At 44.0% G+C, this 21,306-nt stretch overlaps 1 protein-coding gene across 2 annotated transcripts in view; it reads right to left on the bottom strand.

Annotated features, from left to right (window-relative positions):
- Positions 1 to 21,306, bottom strand: part of TAF5L (TATA-box binding protein associated factor 5 like) — a 32,229-nt gene that overhangs the window by 8,874 nt on the left and 2,049 nt on the right. Inside the window, exons 2-4 of one of the 2 annotated variants that reach the window (XM_042907771.1) lie at positions 13,148 to 13,292; positions 8,850 to 8,954; positions 97 to 821 (exon numbers count right to left, since the gene is read on the bottom strand). In XM_042907771.1, coding sequence (XP_042763705.1) covers positions 97 to 821; positions 8,850 to 8,954; positions 13,148 to 13,289 — 972 coding nt within the window. In that variant the 5' untranslated portion in view covers positions 13,290 to 13,292. Of the gene's footprint in view, positions 1 to 96; positions 822 to 8,849; positions 8,955 to 13,147; positions 13,404 to 21,306 lie in introns of both variants that reach the window. The other variant, XM_042907772.1, reaches the window with a different exon arrangement.

The raw sequence follows: 21,306 nt of genomic DNA, 5'->3' as shown, positions 1-21,306 counted from the left end.
ATAACGAAGTCCATTCTCCATAAGATCTGTCATGTTTGGTAAGAACTCTAAGCAAATTAGTAAGGCAGGTGTAGGCAAGAAAACTGATATTCATACCTCCTCCTCCAGAATGTCACAAGCCAAGTGGATGCGGGACACGTCTACTTGATGGGGTTCTGACTTTAACTTCCTGGCTCGTAAACTCCACAGTTTTATACAGGAGTTGTCAAACCCCGCAGCAAGCAGCTTGCTGTCTGGGGAGATTTCCGCAGTGTTCAACAGCTGCTCTGTGTTATAGAAGGCATAGAAACAGATGGTAGTGAGGGAGGGAGGGCCATCCTTGACGCGCTTAATGCTCTCCTGCAAGACCTCCAGGGCAGCCTCGTTCTGCAGGATAGGGGCGGGCATGTCGGCGGGCTCTAAGCCGTTGCCCTCGCTCCGGGAGGAGCCGCCGCTGGCGTAGAGCTGGTAATCTGTTCTCTTGGCAGGCTGCACGTCAAGATGGATATGCAAGGTGAGGACTTTGCACAGGGCGGTGTTGTTGTCACTTTGGAGGTAGCGGATAAGGTAGTTGTAGCTGTCTTCCTGCAGACGGACCACGTACTTGTTATCTAGGAATGCTCGAAGCTTGAAGTTAGACAGGATGTCCTGGATGGTTTGAGTGGTCTGTAGCTGCTCAATGACATCCTTCTGGCTAGCGTTCTGCAGAAACATCCCATGGAAGCGGCTGTAAAAACTTTCCACTGTGCTCTTAGGACTGTTCTGGACCAGGTTGAGATGGAGGTAGACAAAGAGAGGATAGAGGAGAGGCATCACTTCGTGGCTATGCTGGGAATCAGAATCTACAATGAAAAAAACAAAAAACAAAAAACGAGGGCTTTATAATCAGTATAATTTCAAGGAATAATGGGACTCTCCCGGGGAGCCCACCATCACAGAACACTTTCTGGTCAGGACTATCGATTGAAATAGAAGCCCAACGTGGAATTGTGGAAATTCAAAGCCTTCTGACTGAAGAAGAAAGAGCAGGGACTCTGAAGTCCAGCAAAACTGGGTCTGAAGTCGGCCACAAATCAGGACTTTGATGCCCAGAGAGGTTAAGTGACTTGCCTAAGTCCTCACGACACGTCAGGGGCTTGTGCCCAGGTCTTCGAGGTTCAGTACTTTCCCTTCAATATGTTTCTCAAAACTGGGGAGCGCAGACCTCTGAGGGTCCTTAGATATATTCTTGGGAGACTGTGACTTCTTCACAGACACTTTTTAACTCGATGATGATTAAAAAAACAAAAAACAAAAAAAACCGAACACAAGTGTATTCAGAATGTCTGGATGGCCATTAAGCAAGTACTGACATACGATTTTAGTGCTCGATTTAATTTTGTGATTACTTCTGGCAGCCGTCACCTAAAGTGATATCAGGGAGTACTTATTTTTGTGAGTTCATTACCGTGTCTCCCTACCCAGGCTGGCACGCCCTAACACTAAGATGACAACATCCATCCCTTGTTGTCCCGTATCTGCCAGTGTGATCATTTTGATTATGTTGACTACAAAATAAAACTTCTCTTTTGCAGTGATAATTCACAGATGAGACATTTTCATGTCATTAAGTCTAAACCATTTACTAATTTGAGACTTTAACATCAGGAAGCTATGTGACAAAGGATGTTCAAAAAAGGGTCCGGCTTTAAATGTCACAGGCGAACGAGAAAAGCCCTGAGGTGTATGACACCTACGTTAAGTGAGGGCAGAGTGAGCCATGAAGGCACAAAGGTCGTTCAGCCAGAGGCCAGTGGGGGTGGCAGGACCTTACGCGGGGTGCAAGGGCCTCCGGGAAGCTGAGTGCAGGCTAGCCTGTGTCACAGCCAGCAGCACCGTCACCAACTCCACCTGGAGCGGCAAGTTAGTTCCGGCAAAATCCATCCGATATATTCACTTGCTGTTAATTTGAACTTTAATGCTTTTGTGGTTTTGCTTGCACTTGATTTGTGAGTTTCGGTTTCATTCGGAAATACGGCAGCCATAAGGGTTTTATATCGAGTGTAATGTTTGCACATAAACAAACAAGTACCCAAATGCTTTCAGTCAGCATTTGCTGCTTCTGCTGGCATCTTTTTTTCCCCTTCGTGAAAAAGAATCCATTCATGGCTCAAAAGCAGGAACATCGGAGAATCTTGCCTCCCTAATTTGATGACAAATGATACCCGCATGGTATCTCTACCCAACACCCTACTTCACTTTATCACAGGTGAATTAATTGTACAATACGTACAGTTTAGAATAAAGGCGTCCCTACTGCAAGACATGTTTAGAAAATGAACTGAAATTACGACTGTCACCGGGCCGCTCTGGGCTCCTCCTGTCTCCAGCAGGCAAAGAAGGGAGTTGCAGTGCTGGCTGGGCCGACTGATCCTGACTACCAAGGGGACACTGGACGGTCACTCTACAGTGGAGGAAAGGAAGGGTATGTCTGGACTACAGGAGATCCCTTAGGGCATCTCTTGGTCTCATTCTGTCCCTTGGTTAAGGGTAACGGAAAACTACAAAACTCTAATCGAGGCAGGTCCAGTAACGGCCCAAGGCTCTTCAGAAATGAAGGTATGGATCATCCCGTCAGGTAAAGACCCAGGACCAGCTGAGGGGTTCGCCGAAGGGAAAGAAAATACAGAACGGGTAGAAGAAGGTAGTTACCCACCAAGAATGAAATATGTGACCAGTTACAGAAATGAAGATTATTTATGTAACCCTATTTTGTTGTGAATATGTGTGTGTGTGTGTGTGTGTATCTATAGGCAAATATCTTTGTTTTCTTTCCTCTCTTATTCCCTTATCATGTACACAAGTTACTCTGATTTTGTATCAGAGTATTTAAGTATTAACTTTATGCCATAGTATTTAAGTTTCAGGATATCAAGGAAAAGAGTAAATCACCTAAGGACTTTGTTTTTTCTTCTGGGGGAAGGATTAGTGCATTTTTCACTGTCCTCAGGAGAGCTGTATCATGTTAGGTGGAATAATGACCTTGTTAATAACCTTTATTTGGAGAGTAAGTACGCTTTCAGGAGATGGGTACGGGTGCCAAGTTGACAGGGGGTGGACTTGTGGTGGTTAATTTCGTGTCAACTTGGCTCGGTCATAATGCCCAGATACTTAGTTAAACATTATTCTGGATGGTTCTGTGAAGGTATTTTGTTTTTTAGATGCGACTAACATTTAAATCAGTAGACTTTGAGTAAAGCAGATTATCCTCCATAATGTGGGTGAGCCTCGTCCAATCAATTGAAGGCCTTATAAGAACAAACACTGATCTCCCCGGAAGAGGGAATTCTGCCAGGAGAAGAGGGAATTCTTTGTATTTGAACTGCAATGCTTCCCAGGGTATCCAGCCTGCCTGCCGGTTCTGTGGATTTTGGACTTGCTAGCCTCCAGAACTGCATGCACTGACTCCTTGAAACGTATCTCTCTGCACATATACCCTATCAGTTGTGTTTCTATGGAGGGCCCAGATACAGACTTTGGTCTTTAATTCTTTTTTTTTTTTTTTTAATGTTTATTCATTTTTGAGACACTGAAAGAGACAGAGCAGGAGCGGGGGAGGAGCAGAGAGAGAGAGAGACACACACACACAATCCAAAGCAGGCTCCAGGCTCTGAGCTGTCAGCACAGAGCTCGGCGTGGGGCCCTGAACTCACGAACTGTGATATCATGACCTGAGCTGAAGTCGGATGCCTAACCGACTGAGCCACCCAGGCACCCCAATTCTTTAAATGTTTCTTCTGTAAATGCTGTAATTCTTTAGAAGAGCTCCCGAAAATTTTTTCTTTAGAAGCTGTAATTTTTTTTTTAAATTCTTGTAGGTCTATTTACTTTCGAGAGAGCAAGCGAGTGCGAGCGGGGAAGGGGCGGAGAGCGCAGGAGACACAGACTCCAAAGCAGGCTCCAGGCTCTGAGCTGTCAGCACAGAGCCCGACGCGGGGCTCGAACACACAAACTGTGGATCATGACCTGAGCCGAAGCCAGACACTTAACCAACTAAGCCACCCAGGTGCCCCTAAATGCTGTAGTTCTTTAGAAGAGCTCTGGAAAATTTTTTTCCCCAAAATACTAATGAAAAAACCAAAACCAAAACAGCTCAATCCTTATCAACTGGATTTCCGATATACGATGGGGATGAATTGTTTGCAATTCCTTAAAATCTTAGTTTCAGGCTTCCTTTTCAAAATGAGAGGCATTTTAGTTTAATAAGTTTATAGAAAGAACCTAGCCAGCAAGAAACAGGGCTGCACTGCTTCAAAACTGACTGAAATTCACTGCTGTTTCAGCTCAGTTTCAAAATTGCTTAGCTGTTCTCTCTTGTCTGAAGAGAACTGGTCAGGTATAAAATAACATTTTGATCAACATACTCATTATGTGGAACAAGGTGAGACCCACATGATTCATCTTGTTTCCTTGCAATCATAACACGCACTTTGGATTCTGCTCAAAGGGGACCCACTTAAAATAGATTTTTTCTAATTTCAAAAGGAGCATATCCTCCGAAAAGCGTGATTTTCTTTCCTCCCATCCATCTACCCGCCGGCTACGTAACAAATGCCTACTTGGAGCCACACTCCTCTGGTGGGAAAGAAGAGGAAGCTTTTCATGGAGTTTGCAGACATCAGCAGCGAAAAGGACACGAGGTTAAGTGAAAACCGAGCTTGTCAGTCCGTGTCCTCCTGCCTGTCTCTGTGTGGTCTGACCCCACTACGTGGCACCCCGGCCTCTACTCTGAAACACCACACTGCCCAGCTTGACTTCTCACCTCCCTCCCTCCTGGGCTCCGCTTCTCCCTCGTGTTCCTCAAATGCTCATTTCACTTTCAGGAGTGAACACGGAGTGTGTGTTTCCTGTGACCCAGGCACCTGACATCCGTCATTGTGTCTAAGGGTCACGGCTGGCCCCAGATTCACACCTGGACCGAATGGTTCCAAAGCCTCTGCTCTTCCTACTGTGCCTCCTGAAGAAAAGGGCCCACAGCAGTAGGTGAGCTCCCAGAATCTCTCGCCCACAGGTAACTTACGGAGGAAAAAACCACTCCGGGTGCTCCAGCCCGAGATGCTCTTATTTTCCTACTATCTTCGAGATTGATCATCTCCTAAAACTGGAATTTGCACCTCCGTGAAGCTGATGCTGAGTTCTGTATCACAAGGCTGTATCTTCTCTTAAATACTAGCCTCGGTTTCCTACTGCAGTCTATACCATGGGAGGCTACCATCATCATGATGTACAAGACACAACGTGACTTATTTCTGCCCAATGTAGCTTAAGCCCCGGTTTGTCACAGAGCCCGAGTCATCCTCCTTTGATCTTGAGCCTTGGAGAGTCTACCTTGGAAATTTAATTATGAGATCCAGACCCTGTTTTCCATTTTCACACCTCCGCTGAGTTCTGGTCCTTACTCACCTCCCTTCGCAAGCAAGTACTGCAGCGGACTTCAGGCTGGCCTCTGTGCCATCCCACTTGCAAACCCTGTCACAAACTGCCCTTAGACTAACATTCCTGTTGGTTGTCTCCGCCAGGAGACAGGAAGAGGCTCACGCTTCCAGGCCCAGTGGTCAGGTCTCTCCTCAGCCTGGCTCCAGGGTGTCTGGCTTTCTCTGCAATCGGAAAGCCCTATTCTCAACCAAGCTCGTTTTCTCCCTGCTCCTAGAGGGGAAAATTGCCATCTGTACCCTCTCGTTCCTATCTTTTCCCCATACCCCGAATCCTCCTCCTTCTCCTCTTCCACCATTTACTGAAATCCACCCCACCTTCCAAATGCTAACTTCAATTCTACCCCCTACTCAGGAAGGCTTTCTCGACTACCCCATCCAACGTTCACCTTTCTTTCAGAATGCGATTCCTAGACGTACAAAATTCAACACTGGTTTCACACTGCTTGTGAAAATTCTTCCACTATGTTTGAACTTTATTTAAAAACTTTTAGTTTTAGACTTCTGTGGTTTGGATTGCTTCTCACTTAGATTAATTACTATATCTTATACTTTATTTTGGTGCTCAGGAAACACTTGTTCGTTTGACTTGGTTGACTACTCTTCAGAGGCCTGAGGGTATGCAAAAATGTTTCGGGAAAAGCAGTCTGTAAAAACACACGACAAAACATATATTCACCCCCTCCAAATAACCTGTGCCCAGTGGATTAAGGAATTATAGGTAAAATAACAGACAACTTCCTCAGTTTTGAAACAAGACAAAGGAGAGGGTTAGTAGATTACAATTTACTGCAATGTAAAGTTCTGGCTGAAGGAAATTATGAGATGAGAATAAAGAAGATACCACATATTAGGAAAAAACCAGCATCCTCAAATACAAGGAGTCAACATTTACTCCATGTTAAGAGTTTGAGCAGGTATATACATATTTTTTTAATCTTTATTTTTGAGAGAGAGACAGCATGTAAGCAGGGGAGGAGCAGAGAGAGAGGGAGACACAGAATCTGAAGCAGTCTCCAGGCTCTGAACTAGCTGTCAGCACAGAGCCTGACGCGGGGCTCGAACTCACGAACTATGAGATCATGACCTGAGCCAAAGTCGGACACTCAACCGACTGAGCCACCCAGGCGCCCCGCAAATATTTAAGAATAACATCAAGAGCCCAAAGAAATAAATTGAAGCAGAAAACTTAGCACCAGGGTAAATCACATCAGTGAGCAATTAAATGTATTCATAATTCTCCATTGCAAGAAGTAACCACAGTTCTGTATCATGAAATTATTCCAATGAGCCTATCATATCTATGCTTCATTGATTTAAAAACGTAAACAAAAATCTATACAGTATCACTACAGTCACGAGTGTCATGCATAATAGAAATAAGTCGTATCTATGACAAGAGTCATCTCATGAGGTGAGTACAGGGAAGGCATCACTATTGTAATGATACATTGGGGCTTTATGCTTTTGTCTGTCTCCCTCATTAGACAGTGGGCTCCACACCAATACTCTCTATTGCAATACCACTGCTTAACATAAATATCGGCTGAATGGATGAAAGACAAAGGCTGAGAAGAGTTAGGCATTCCTTTCCAAACCAGCTTCCCCATCAATAGCACAGAGAGACAAATCTATCGTGGAGAGAGAAATAGAGCCCTATTTTAAAAACAGAGTAAAATGGCTTTCTAAAGACTGAATTAAAAATTTTGAAATACTGCTTTAAGCCTCCAAAGCGAATGCCAATGATTAAATTATCTCCAAGTTCTTGCTTACCTCTGAATGAAATCCTTCTTATAAATTCAATTTTTTTTTTTTTTTTTTAATCCTTACTGGAGATGGAGAGCAGCTGATCACTGTTCTGAGATATTTAACATTCATATGATATGAGGATCTTAATGGAATTTCTTTCTTTTCAGTTTAAACTTAATAGACTCTTTTTACTAAACCTTTAAGTTTCATGATTTTTTCATTTTTGTAACCATTTAAAAGACTATACTTCTGAATTCCAGCAATCAACAACTCTGAGGCTGATAAGATAACCCTCTCTAAGGTTTTATTTCGTAACGTTTATTCCCTGTAACATTTTGGCCATTTTCCCCAACCGCAGGACACAGGAAATATGGAATCTCTCCTTTAAAATACAAACTATTAAAGGTCAAGTAAAATCAGGACAACCCTAAGTGAAATAAAACTAGATGTATTATTTTGGTTTATAACTGATTGCATTATATGCACCTTTACCATTAAAGATTATTATTGAGGATTTTTCAAATAAAAAAAAAGAAAACAACCTCAAAGAGTTTTAACTACAATTTACTACTAACCATTTTATCTGCCAGTTACTCTCAATCCTTTGAGGGCAGAGAGTTTTGTATGTCTTGTACTTCAAGGTATCGTGTATGAAGAAAGTACTCAAGAAAGTTTGATTAATAACCTGAATCAAGCTGGTCTCCCTCACTGCAATAATCTTTCCAACATTAAAATTATAATCAGTCATCTTGGGACTGGATGGATGAGAACACTTGGTTATACTTTTGAATCGCTTTTTCTTTAAAAAAAATTTTTTTTTTAATGTTTATTTTTGAGAGAGAGAGAGAGAGAGAGAGACAGAGCATGAGTCGGGGAGGAGCAGAGAAGAGAGGGAGACACAGAGTCCGAAGCAGGCTCCAGGCTCCGAGCTGTCAGCACAGAGCCCGGCGCAGGGCTCAAACCCACGAACTGTGAGATCATGACCTGAGTCGAAGTTGGACGCTTAACCGACTGAGCCACCCAGGCACCCCTTGAATCGCCTTTTCTATTTCAAATACAAGGAAACCAGAGCCCCAGAGAGGCCAAGCAACTCCATTTTTTTTTAAGTGATGAATTTAAAAAGTCATACAGGGAGTTAACAGAACTGATTGGAACTCGTATCTACTGATTTTGCATTCTAGTGGTCATTACACCACCCATGAATGGTCTAAATTACTTCTAATTTTTTATCTTGCTGATTCATGAGAACAACAGCCTTGCACTTGGGGAAATAAGGGGAAAAGCTCATCCTGAGATGTGCTATATTAGTAACAGCAATTTCAATGTACATTTCAAATTCTCTACATTTAAGTATGTTTCTCTACACGGCTGATTGAGCTTTCGCTGTTTCAACCCAAGTTCTAGTCAGTCTGCTGACAGCCACAGATAAAACGGTGAACAAAACATCTGGAGCCCTGGTTCTGGCACACTTCAACCTTGTGCTTTAACCCTCTTACGAATTCCAATAGATTGTAATACTGAGTACAAGGGCTGTGCGAAACCACCTTGGAATCTCTACTATGTACACCATACCTGGAATATACCAGGTTCTGAGGGAAATTTGCATGATTCTTTCTTGATAAGAAGTAGCTCCTGGGGCTGAGTACTTACCAGTGAGAAAATTCCGTAGTCGTCCAAACTGTACTTCATATTGCTGGGGCTCTGCCTGGCAAGGGGCTGCGGACACGATGTTGGCACAACCGGATTCGGATTGGACTGAGGCGGAAAAGATACACGAGATGGGGATGGGAAACACAATTATTAATCCAATCTGTGGCAGGATGGATGGACGAGGGTGTTGAGTACGCATCAGCAGCAATGGACTTTTCAGTACATTTTCAAAGTATGCTGGGACTTCTGGGTAAATATGACCAAGTGATGACACCTATGTATCTCCTCTCCTTCCCGATACCCAAAAGAAAATGACAGTGGAGGAATGAAAAAGTATAAAGCACAGAGAAAGGTGAGTGAGAGGACAGGTCCATAAATTCATGAGAGACCTATCTGAAAGCATCTGACCCCATGTTCTGACATCCTACAAGAAGGTACCTTGGTGTGGGTCTACTTTCAACCATCGTGATGAACACTTAGTGGGCCCTTTCAATTGAAATTCATGTCTCTTGGTTCTTTTTTCTTTTTTTTTAATGTTTATTTATTTTTGAAAGAAAGAGAGCAAGCAGGGGTGGGGCAGAGAGAGGAGAGGGACAGAGGATCTGAAGCAGGATCTGTGCTAACAGCAGAGAGCCCGACGCGGGGCTTGAACCGTGAGATTATGATCTGAGCCAAAGTCAGACACTTAACCGAATGAGCCATCCAGGTGCCCCCTCATGTCTCTTGGTTCTGAGAAATTTTGTGATTCCGTTTTCTTTCTGGGACCCCTACTATTTCTTTCTTCTTCCACCCCCCCCTCCTTTTAAGTAAGCACTAGGCCCAGTGTGGGGCTCAAACGAACGACCCCGAGATCAAGAGTCACATGCTGTACCAACTGAGCCAGCTAAGCACCCCTGGAAACCCTACGATTTCAAGGTTAGATCTCGCTTCCTCAACTTTCAGCCTTCCTACTGATTTTTCATTTTTACTACCCTGTAGTTTAATTTATCCAATTTCTTGCTGTTCTCTGAATGTTCTTTGTTTTTTAAAAGAAGCATTCTCTTCTTGTTTCGAGGCGATCATTGAAGGTATTTTTGAAGTTTTCTTCTCTCAGCTGTCTGCTTCATCCAAACTGCTTCTTACGGTTTCTTTCCACATCTCCTTTTCACAGAGGGTATGGTAGGTTCTTTCATGGCTGAAAGTGAGGCCCTACAGAGCTGACAGAAACTTCGTATGCTTATCACCCAGCATGACTTGGATGGGCTGTTTCCCAATGTCAATGCCTTTGTAGGTCTTCTGTCTTGGGCAGGTCAGATTCACCAGGGAAGAATCTGTAATCACCTTCCTGAAGGATATGTGACTGGTTACTAGTATTCTGGGCAACAGAATGTGGGCAAGAAGGCCGGAGTCTTAAATTCTTTTTTTTTTTTTTTTTTAATGTTCATTTATTTTTGAGAGAGAGAGAAACGGAGCATGAGTGGGGGAGGGGCAGAGAGTGAGGGACACAGAATCGGAAGCAGGCTCCAGGCTCTGAGCTGTCAGCACAGAGCCCGATGCAGGGCTCGAACCCATGAACCACGACATCATGCCCTGAGCCAAAGTCGGATGCTTAAAACCGACTGAGCCATCCAGGCACCCCAAGAAGACTGGAGTCTTAATATTCAGTACGTAGACACGCACTTAGTCTCCATGCTATGAATTTATGCTTTCTAAGAAGAAAAACGACATTCCCTCACCCTTTCTGTGGGAGGAGGGAGACACTGGGGAAAGGTGGCTGGGGGCTGCGGGAGCCATCTTTAATAATCTGGATGAAACATTAACAGATTTCAGAAGATGGAAGATAATGTAGGAGTGGAATCTAATGCAGCAGGTCTGAGGCGGCCACAACATAAAATGTGCAGGGAGGGGGTACAGATGAGAAGTCAGTGTGCCCCACTGGAAGTCAGAGCGACAGCCTAAAGCAGGAGACTATGCTGCACATGGAAGAAGGGGACTCCTTTCTGTCCTCCATGAGGCTCCCAACTTGAGTTAACCAGTCACCAAGTCCTATAGGTTCCTCAAATCTTTCCTCTCCTCTCCACTGTTACCGCGTCCTTAACTCAGGTCGTCCTCACTTTTCACTGGATTATTCTGTGGCCTTGTAAGTGGTTTCCCTGGTTCTGCTCTGGGCCTTCCCCAAACACCACAGCCACCACAGTGATCTTTCCATAATTCACATTTGAGAATTTAGATACCCTCCTTCCACTGGCCCCTGGTGAGCTCCTAATGGTTCTTTTGAAACCTAGCTCATCCCTTCTATTTACTAACCCCTGACTGTATGCTAGGAACCACGAGACCTTTTCCTTTTTAATTAATTAATTTTTAAGGGAGAGAGAGGGAGAGAGAGAGAGCACGCGCGCGCGAGTGCACATATGTGAGTGGGGGAGGGGCAGGGGAAGAGGGAGAAAGAGAATCTTAAGTAGGCTCCATGTCTGGTGTGGAGCCTGATGCGGGGCTTGATCTCATGATGGTGAGACCATGACCTGAGCTGAAATCGAGAGTCAGATGCTTAACTGAGCCGCTCAGGAGCCCCAACCACGAGACCTTTGGGAAGCAATCCTTGACCTGCTAGGCTAATTGAGACGACCATCGTCTTTGTCCCTACAGAACCTGAGGCATTCTCCCTTTGCGGAACTTACTACATCATACCCTATCATCTCATAGGGTATGATGTAGTACTCTATGTATCTCATAGGGTATCATACTGATACCCTATCATCAGTGATTTATCTGCCTCATTTCCTGGCTACAATGTTAAGCTCTTTAGGAGCTAGGATCAAACCTTAGTTATCTCTAGGACTTTTCAGCACCTGGCAATAGCAGATATTCAATAGGTGGTCTGCTGAATGAAGACATAATATTATTCAGATTGCTCAACTGACAGAAAGACCTTGGACAACATCTTAGGATGATCACATTTCATGTTTCTCACATTTCCTGGTGGTTTTCCAGGGACAACAGAGACCTTCCTAGGAAGCCATTATGTCTTAACTAAGGCAACTAAGAGTCATGTTCTGGAAGTCTGTGTAATAGTTCTTGCTTCTACCTTCTACCAACAACTGCAGAGAATTACTGTTCCCAGGTTCTAATGAATACAGGGCAGCCGGAGATGATTAATGCACACCAAGGGCTATGATGGCAAGTTTACAAGGAATTACTCTGGCGCTATAAACTGGCCATCCTACTAGAAATAATAAGGCATTTAGTAATTTATTCCACGTCTGTCATCTGGCTCCGTTCTTGTCGAGGGTAACCCAGTCCGAAAGGAAGGAAGAACGGAGTGGATTTGATGCTGAGGAACAGGAAGGCAAATGCCTGACTGGGCTACTTCTACGGTCTCGGGGGGGGGGGTCAGGAACCACTCAGGGTTTGAGGACACCCTCAGGGTTTTACTGTCCCATCGTTCTTCCTTTACAGCAATGGCAACATACCCTCAGAGCACGCAGGGTCTGGCTTCATGATTTTGGAGGTAATACAGGGAGGCAGAGGGAGCTGCTGCTACCAGTATGGAGGCTGAAACCATTAAGGGAAGGAGGAGGTGGAGGCAGACACTCAGAAGAGCAGAACGAAGTGCAAGAATAAAAAAGAGAAGAGTCCAGTCTGAGCAGATAAGAGGAATCAGGGCTGAGCTGGAGAAGTCACTGCAATGTCGAACTCCACCTGCAGCCGTTAAAGGGCACAGTCACCCTAAAAACACTGCAGCCATTCGTTTTTTCCCCCCAAATCTCCAGTACACGGATCCAATAGAAGAAAATTCTATTACATAAAAACCGAACTGACAGCACAGCTAAGTAATAAGTGTTTGTTATTCTGGACAGATTTAAGACACTTCCCCCCCCCCCCCCCCGAAAAAGCATCTGATTTCAAAACAAGAAACAACACCCAAACTTAGAACCTCAGGAACATATCTAGGATGCCAATCTTTCCAACCACTGGTCCCAAAGTATTCGTTCACCCAGCAAACCTGACTCCCGTGGGCCAGGCTCCGGGCTACAGCAGAGGGATGAGTGCAGGAAGGGGACAGAGACCCTGGCCCTCCGGGTCCTGTAGCATAGGAGTTCACAGAAGGACAGGTCGCACGTAACATCAGATACAGACAAAACCACTTAGAATTCCGAGGCGGGATGGATTACGACAGGAGGCTTCTAGGAGCGGCTTTGAAGGATAGATAGCATCTCTGAAGGCCAGCACCATCATCTGGTGGTGCCCACTGAGGCCTCCGGAGAAGCGTGACCTGTCACGGACACTCCGGCCCACCCCCAGAGCGGGCCCGCGGGTACCTGTGAGGTTGGCTGCCATCTCCTCAGCAGTCTGTGACAGCCGCAGTCCTTGCTTTAGGGGACCATCGGAGTCCACATACTGCCGGCGTTTGAGGTAGCAGGACACTGCCATCTGAATCTGCTCGGTGCGCACTCGTTTCATGACCTTCAGAGGGAACCACAGAACACTGAGGCATTTGCGAGATCGTCCAACCCAACGAGGACATCACATGGGTAAAATAAGGAGACAGACTAGCCACGTGGCTAAGCAAGTGACCTAGTTGAGACAAAACAAAGTTCCTTCATTACTAACCTGGGGCACTCTCCATTTTATCCATTTTCTCGATAGTCATACGGTCACCTTCAATTATGGACAACAGGAATGTCACTGAGAATAACACCCCATGGATCCCCCCCCCAAACTTCATTTTATACTATGATTTCAGTCTTTCTGGTGGAGCTTTTCATCAGGGTTGCTAACAGGGGACCAGGTCAATTCCAGAGTCTTTTATTTCTCCTGCCTACTCGGGGAGAGAGGTGTTAATTGGCAGTGAACCAGCTAATAAAGCGGGCTGGAGGCAATGCAAAATCGAAGATCTGAGAAATTCAGAAACTGGATGAATAGATGTCGAGGAAGTGAGAAATTAATAGGGAGGAAAGGAAGGCTGTGTTTTTCCAAATAGGAGAAGGCTGGCAGCACCACGTCCAAGATTTGAGTAATGTGTTTTCGTTGTAATCACATTATTGACCTCTCTTACTCTTTATTTATAACCTCGGGCACAGAAAGGCATCAACATGGTGAGAGGGCATGTATACGCGGTAAATGTCTCACGAATTCATGCAAGAAAGGAAAGGAAATGAAGTGCACCAAAGAGGGGTAAATGACTTTTGATAATTCAAGCCAATTTGAGGGTTCCCCTCCAAAGGACTATTTTCCTTGACTACCAAATTGATTATAATGAGTAACAGGACGTGCCATGGTCTCAGAAGCTACTTTGCCAGGAGTACACGGCACTGTAGTCCATGTGGCCAATGACCCCGATGAGTTCTGCATGTTCCCTTCGGTCATGTAAAAATGGAGCGCATGTAACATCAGCCACACACTTGGGACTGTCCCTATCACCGCGATCTTCTCTAAACCAAGGGCTCCCAATGTTTTCTGTGGAAAATCCGCTTTTGGTAACTCATTTGGGTGTGTTTGAGTTTTTTTGTTTCAATGACACGCACTGGCCTTCTTTGTGATTTCCTCCGTTCTCTTTTAGGATTTGAAATTCCTCCCGTTCCAGAAATCTGCCTTTTTTTTCCCCCTTTAAACATTTCAAAATATTTTATTTGCATCTAATTTTATCTGTCTGCAATTTTAGTGTATAATGTGTGGTGAATAACCAAACATTTACACAGATACCGTAGCAACAAACTGTTCTAAAGTCATTTGCAAAAATATTTCTTTCTTTCCGAACTGATTTGTGGTGGCCCTTTTAAAATAAACTCTGAAGGTCTGCTTTTTTTTTTTTTCTTTTTCTTTTTTTTTTTAAACGCTTATTTATTTTTGAGACAGAGAGAGACAGAGCATGAACGGGGAAGGGTCAGAGAGAGAGGGAGACACAGAATCGGAAGCAGGCTCCAGGCTCTGAGCCGTCAGCACAGAGCCCGACGCGGGGCTCGAACTCACGGACCGTGAGATCATGACCTGAGCCAAAGTCGGACACTCAACTGACCGAGCCACCCAGGCGCCCCAGAAGGTCTGCTTTTCAATTCCGGAAAAGTCAGACAACAGAGCAAACAGGGAAGGCTGGGGATACACGCGCTAAAACATATACATCTATACAAAAAATATAAATGTTAGAACATCATAAATATGTATAAACTATAAATATGTTTAACTCCATTTATTGTAAAATTATATCCCCCATGCATTTCAGTTTTGGATTACCAAAGACAGTACAGTATCACTCGCTAAAAAGGAAGGGCAAAGGAATGTCAACCAGGAATACTGCTCTAAGCATTCATCTGTCCATCAATGAAGGTAGATAATTGTTTTTTGGAGATTACTAATAGGCATTACTGTATCATTTTGACTGTATCAGGGATTCTCTCTGGTTCTCTAACCTGGCCATACCTAGAACCTCTTGTGACTGTGTGTGTAAATAATTTCAGCCCTGAAGATTCTGATTTGATGTTATATTTAGGGAAAAACAATGAAATGCACACAGAGACTGTGACGATACTGCCCTTTCCCAGTCTGGCCCAAAGTCGGGACTAGTCAAATCCAACCAGCTCCCAATTTCCCAGCCCGTGCCACGCCCCCATCCCCCAGGATGCTTGCTAAAGCTGCTTTCAATCTAACTTCAAGAGCTCAGAGTCCCCAAACTCTTCGAAAGCAGCCCGATTCCTTGTGTTTTAGCTGAGACCAACATTTTCAGATTTCCTACTGCCAATCTCTTGTCACCACGGGAATGCATGCGTATATCAATGGGTGTCCCTTAGTGCTCCAAACAAGGTGGGAGTAAGAGATCACCTCTCTAATGGGAAGAAACCATGCGTGTGGAAGACACAGAAAAACCGACAGAGAGAACAGACCCTGCAATGACACATGTCCTCACAGCGGGGCCATGCTTATGCACATCTGAGGAGGAGGGGACAAAATATGAAAGGTATGGAAGAGCAAATAGGAGAATGAACAATAGCAAAAAAAAAATGGCCATATTTGGGAATTGCTAGAAACTAGTTTATAGATATTGATTCTAATGAATCTATCTCAATTAGCTGCCCCAAATGGCAGTTTCTCTGAACCCAAACCACTATGTATGACAAGGGACCTTTCCTGAGGGTGGGCGGTGAGCCAACTGTAGGGCCAAGGACCTTAACAGCAAGAATGCTGGCATTGACTCTCTTTTACAACTGCACTCAACAGAAATACCAGAGACATGATCCAATCGACTTAACTGAATTTGATTCCAATGCACACATATTTCAGATGAAATAGATAAATAATGAAGAGTTCTGTGGAGAAACCAGTTCCCCTCCCCCGACTGATTTCCGTAATACCAATACCCATACATGGACACATGAGAGAGAGAGAGAGAGAGAGAGAGAGAGAGAGAGAGAGAGAAAACTCCTTAAAATAGACCTGTCTTTTGAGAGACTCAGACATGAGACGAACACTGCAATTTCAAGTTACTTGCTTAGCTATTCCCAGAATTATACAATCTTTTAAATTTAAAGTAAATTTGGATACAATTACATCTTTGTTAAAACTTCAAGATTTCCCACAACATTCTGTTTTACATAATATCTTAACTTTTAAAGGCAAAAACAGATGACCGCATACCTTTCTTTTCACGCCATATTCATATTTCTAGAAACTAAAATGGGGATTCTGACACAATATGTATCTATTTCTCGTATGTCAATAGTTGCCTACTGTTTAACTAATACTTTAACAAAGTTGCTACATAAAATCAAGACGTGACCATCTTCCTGTCTCGAAGTAGCAACAGCGCAGGAAAAACCACAGACACACTCTTGATATTTAACTTCAGAAATAGGGAGAGGCAAAGACACCTGGAACCCAGGCACACTCTTAAGAAGATGGGGCTGCAGCCAAGTACATTTCTTATTGGTTACAGACTGCAACCTAACCCCATCCACTTACGTTCAAACATACATGTTGGTGAGGGGTGCTTGCCAAGTCAAGGGCTAGGTGGGCGAAGGACTCACAATTCCATGAAAGGCCAACAGACTACTGCTTGCACAGCACCTCCTGGGTAAGGTGGCAGCTTTGAGTGAGTTCAAAATAAACCCAGGCAGGGGCGCCTGGGTGGCTCAGCCGGTTGAGCGTCTGACTTCAGTTCAGGTCACGATCTCACGCTCCATGAGTTCGAGCCCCACATTGGGCTCTGTGCTGACAGCTCAGAGCCTGGAGCCCACTTCAGATTCTGTGTCTCCCCCTCTCTTTGCCCTCCCCTGCGCATGCTGTCTCTCTCTGTCTCAAAAATAAAAATTAAAAAACAAAAAAACATCCAAATAAATCCAGGCAAACTCACCACCACCATTCTCCAATCAGCTCCCTAAATGAGCCCACTGGCAGGTGGCTAGGGGTGTGTGTGAGTGTGCTTTGAAGCAAAAGTATTCCAATTATACATTTAGGCTTCAAACAGGTAAAAATCATTGTGTATTTTTTGTTAAATGGCATGTGAAGCGCCTACGGGGTACTCAAATATATTAGTTCTTTTTTCTTTACTTGGCAGCAGTATAGATGCAGTATCTATCAAAAAGTCATTCGAAGGAGGATTTAGAAAGCTAGCTTTTGCATTAATCATCATGGTAAAGTGTATTCAATTACCTTCGTGAAAATATAAAGCACAGATGACAAGTGAGCCACAGTACACTCAGTTTTAGTTAATACCTCATATAATGTTAACATTACGATGGCCTTTCATTTCGACCTGTGCTCCCAGACTGACATGAATATACTTGAACGAGAAGCTGTGCTCTTTCTTATGGTGCCCCGAGAAACAGACGGCACGAAGATAAGGCTCAGTGCTGAGGGCTCAGGATGCAGTGTGGCACCTGGAGGTTCTTTGGGGCTGGGGTGGGGGATGGGGAGCAGAACTCACACAACTAGGTGGACAGATGCCCCCAGGAATTGCTTTTCTCCAACATCAGCTGGGACCTCTACGATGTTCCAGATGTTTTTTCTCACCAACTAGTTTCTTGCCCTATAGCTTCTCACCCAGCCATTCCAAAACGGCACCAGCCTCCTTATCCAACCAACTGACCCTGCTTCCCACCTCAGCAGGCTATTTACCAAGACTTGAGATTCCTCAACTCTTGCCAAATCAAACAGTCCCTTTCCACACTACCCCACAAGGTCTCTTGGCTGCTGAACGCGCCTCCTCCCTTGAAGCTCCCTCTCCCTTGGTCGCTCCCCCTCCCCCATTCTTGGTCTGCTTCTCATTCTTCACATTCCCTACATCATGACTCTACTTAGACAAGACTCACACCGTCTCTAGTCGGACCACCTTCCTGAGCTCCAGTCTGAGGGACATCTCCGCCTAGATGCTGCAAACATCTAAGTTCAACATGCTCAAATTTACTGTCTTCCTTCAAACCCTCTTCCTTCTCCTACTGCTCCTAGCCAGCTTGGTGATGCCATCATCTACCACCGAAGCAAAAAACCCAGCCATCGTCTTGAGATTTTTCTTCTCCCTCTCATTTCTAACAGGCCACCAGCTCCTACTGTATATAGAATTCTTTCTTGCAGCCACTGCTGCTATCCCATCCACTGCAATGTGACAGCACAAATCACTTCTCAACTGGAATGTTCCAATATCCCCTCCACCTCTGGCCCTACCTCAAACCACCCTCTAGAATGCAGCCAGAGTAGAAGACAGATCTGATTATGCTACTCCCAGGTTTAAAACTGCTATCCCTCTGCCCTAGTGCAGGTTGTCCAATCCCGCCATCACTGTTCCTTAGCTCGCCCAGACAGACGGGAGACTTCCCGGAGGATGGAGCTTTTCTTATCTTTGAAACTTACATGAAGAATAAAGTGAGTGCTGTCTTGCTTCTGTTTGTTGGAATTCGTGACAGTTTACTGTAGGTTCGTGATTTTTCTGAGTTTTTATGAGCCACAAATATTTGCCTCCTGCTTTAAAACTGTTTTACAGCACAGAAAAACTATTTCTATCAAAACTTCACTAACACGGAAGAGTATGGAACATGAATGGATATCTACATTTACTACGACTTCAGAACGAAAACTTTCATACGTGCTCTGTTCGCAAACACTATTGTAGACAGGAAAAAAAAAAGAATGGTTTACTCTCAGAGAATAGGGGGAATATGTCAGGAACAATTTAACGACCTTAAAACATTTATGTGTCTCAAGTGGAATGATATCCATTTTTCATTCTAGAGCAGTACAGGACTTTCTGCAATAATAAAAATGCTCTAAGTCTGCACTGTTCAGTACGGTAGCCACCAGTCACAAAGGGCTAATGAGCAATTAAACTGTGACTAGTGCTGAACTTTTATTTTAATTAAATTTAAGTAACCACACGTGGCCGATGTTAACTGTAGTGGACAACACGGTTCTAGAGCATGGCGTTACTTTGCGAAACTCATGTATCAGCATCTAAAAACGCTGATTCACAAAGTTGGGCAAAACACTTCTGATTACTAAATTACCAAATAGCCAAAAGTTAGTACAGTTGACCCTTGAACAACATAACTGACCCTGCCCAGCCCCCACTCAAAAATTTGCATATAACTTTTGCCTGTCCCAAAACTTCACTGCTAATATCCTGTAGACTGAAAACCTTACCAATCACAAATACAGTCGATCAGCACGTATTTCGTATGAGAATCACATACTGTATTCTCACAATAAAGTAAGCCAGAGAAAAGAAAATGTGATGACAACCATAAGGAAAATATTTATAGTACTGTACTATCTTTATGGGAAAAAAAATCTGTGTATAAGTGGATCCGCACAGTTAAACCTGTGTTGTTCAAAGGTCAGCTGTATTTTGCTAGTAAGACACAACTACCTTTTACTATAACCAAACACTGCAAGGTGACTAAGATACATTTCAATACATTTTACCAGAAGAGTAGCTTATTTGACTGCTCAACAAAGAATTATGAATGGAAGTTCTCCATGATATTTTCTGAACCCTGCCAGTACACAATGTTCTTTAAACCTTCTAAGAGTTAAAAAATGAGAAAAGGGAATCTGTTTTAGAGAAAAAGATCAACAATTTCTGTGAAATGTCCAAATAGGAGCTTAAGTTCAAACCTAAGACAATGATACCCTTGCAATGAGAAAATTAAGAAGAAATTGTGAGGATTAATTTAAATAAAACCTTGGAGGGCTGTAGATGAAATATGCAAATGTCTGCTTATAATCTTTAACTTATTAACCTATGTGTATTTAAAAATACGTTATAAAAGGCAATATGTTAATTCATGAAACAATTTTATTCTATTTCACTTTCGTCTTCCACATATCAGTGTCTCTGTGGTCACTTAAGCCCCTCTGAACGATTGAATTCCGTTTTCTAGAGCACATCACCTTCACGTTTGCCAAATCAGCTGCGAAAGAATGCTTTTTGAATCCACACACGATGCTCTCATTGGAAATCTCAACCAACCGAAGCCATCAATACGTATTCAGGAGGGCGGAACATTTTTCAGTCATCACTGACTGTACTGATTCACTGTATAAACATACCAAATTAGCAGCAACTGAGGTTTTGTAGTGCACTATGTATTTCCCAAACAGCATCCTGTTGTTCAAAAACAGAGTAATTGAGAGTGCCCTGTAATAAATAGGAAAGACTTGAACACGTGGTGACACCCTCTTTACAGACAGATGTTTGCGGGGAGCCTGGCCTCGTAGTCAGGTATGTACAGTATATCCTTGAAAACAACTTTTAAGAGGTAAGGCTGCCTGGGATGATCTAAAGGTTTCTTCGTGCCTTTTGCGAATGCTCTCTAAGCTTCCAGATTTGGAAAGAAATGCCTGTCTGCTAAGCAGTCATTTTCCTTTTTGAGTCACAGGCAGACAAAAAGCTGCCAGGACAAGTGGATGGATGGGCCTTCCCTACTTTTAATCCAACCCCGTGCTACTGCAGGCACAATCTTTCCAAAAAGCTAATCTGATGGCAACTGTGCTCAACTTAAAACCTTTCTGCTGCCTCCACCAGCGTGGAGGATAAAAAAAAAAAAAAAAAAAAAAAATCATCAATCTCCATCGTGTCATCTCTAGGTTACTCTGATCCACCTTTGTTTACCCAACTGGTGGGTACCAACCTCGCTTGCTCACGTCAGGGGCTCTGGCCAAGACTCCTCCATTGACGGGAGGCACCCCCCCACCGCACTGGCACTCCGACCTGGTTAAGGCCTACTCCTCCACACAGCTCAGCTCAGCCCGGTCCACTGCCAAACCCAGGACCAACCTGTTTCACTGCTCACCACACTGGTTCCTACACTACCACTGCTAACACCTAATACTTATTTGAGCGAATGCCACTGGCAAGACGCTATTTTAAGGGCCGCACGTAGATCATCTCCCGTACGCTTCAACAGCCCCGGAAACTAAGTAACATTCCTTGGATAGGAAAGCTGAGGCCCAGAGAAGTTAGACGCTACCCTAGGGTTTCACAGTGCCAGGA

The sequence above is a fragment of the Panthera leo genome, chromosome D2 (assembly GCF_018350215.1).
Source record: "Panthera leo isolate Ple1 chromosome D2, P.leo_Ple1_pat1.1, whole genome shotgun sequence".
NCBI classification, from domain to species: domain Eukaryota; kingdom Metazoa; phylum Chordata; class Mammalia; order Carnivora; family Felidae; genus Panthera; species Panthera leo.
This window is presented reverse-complemented; position numbering and strand designations above follow the sequence as displayed.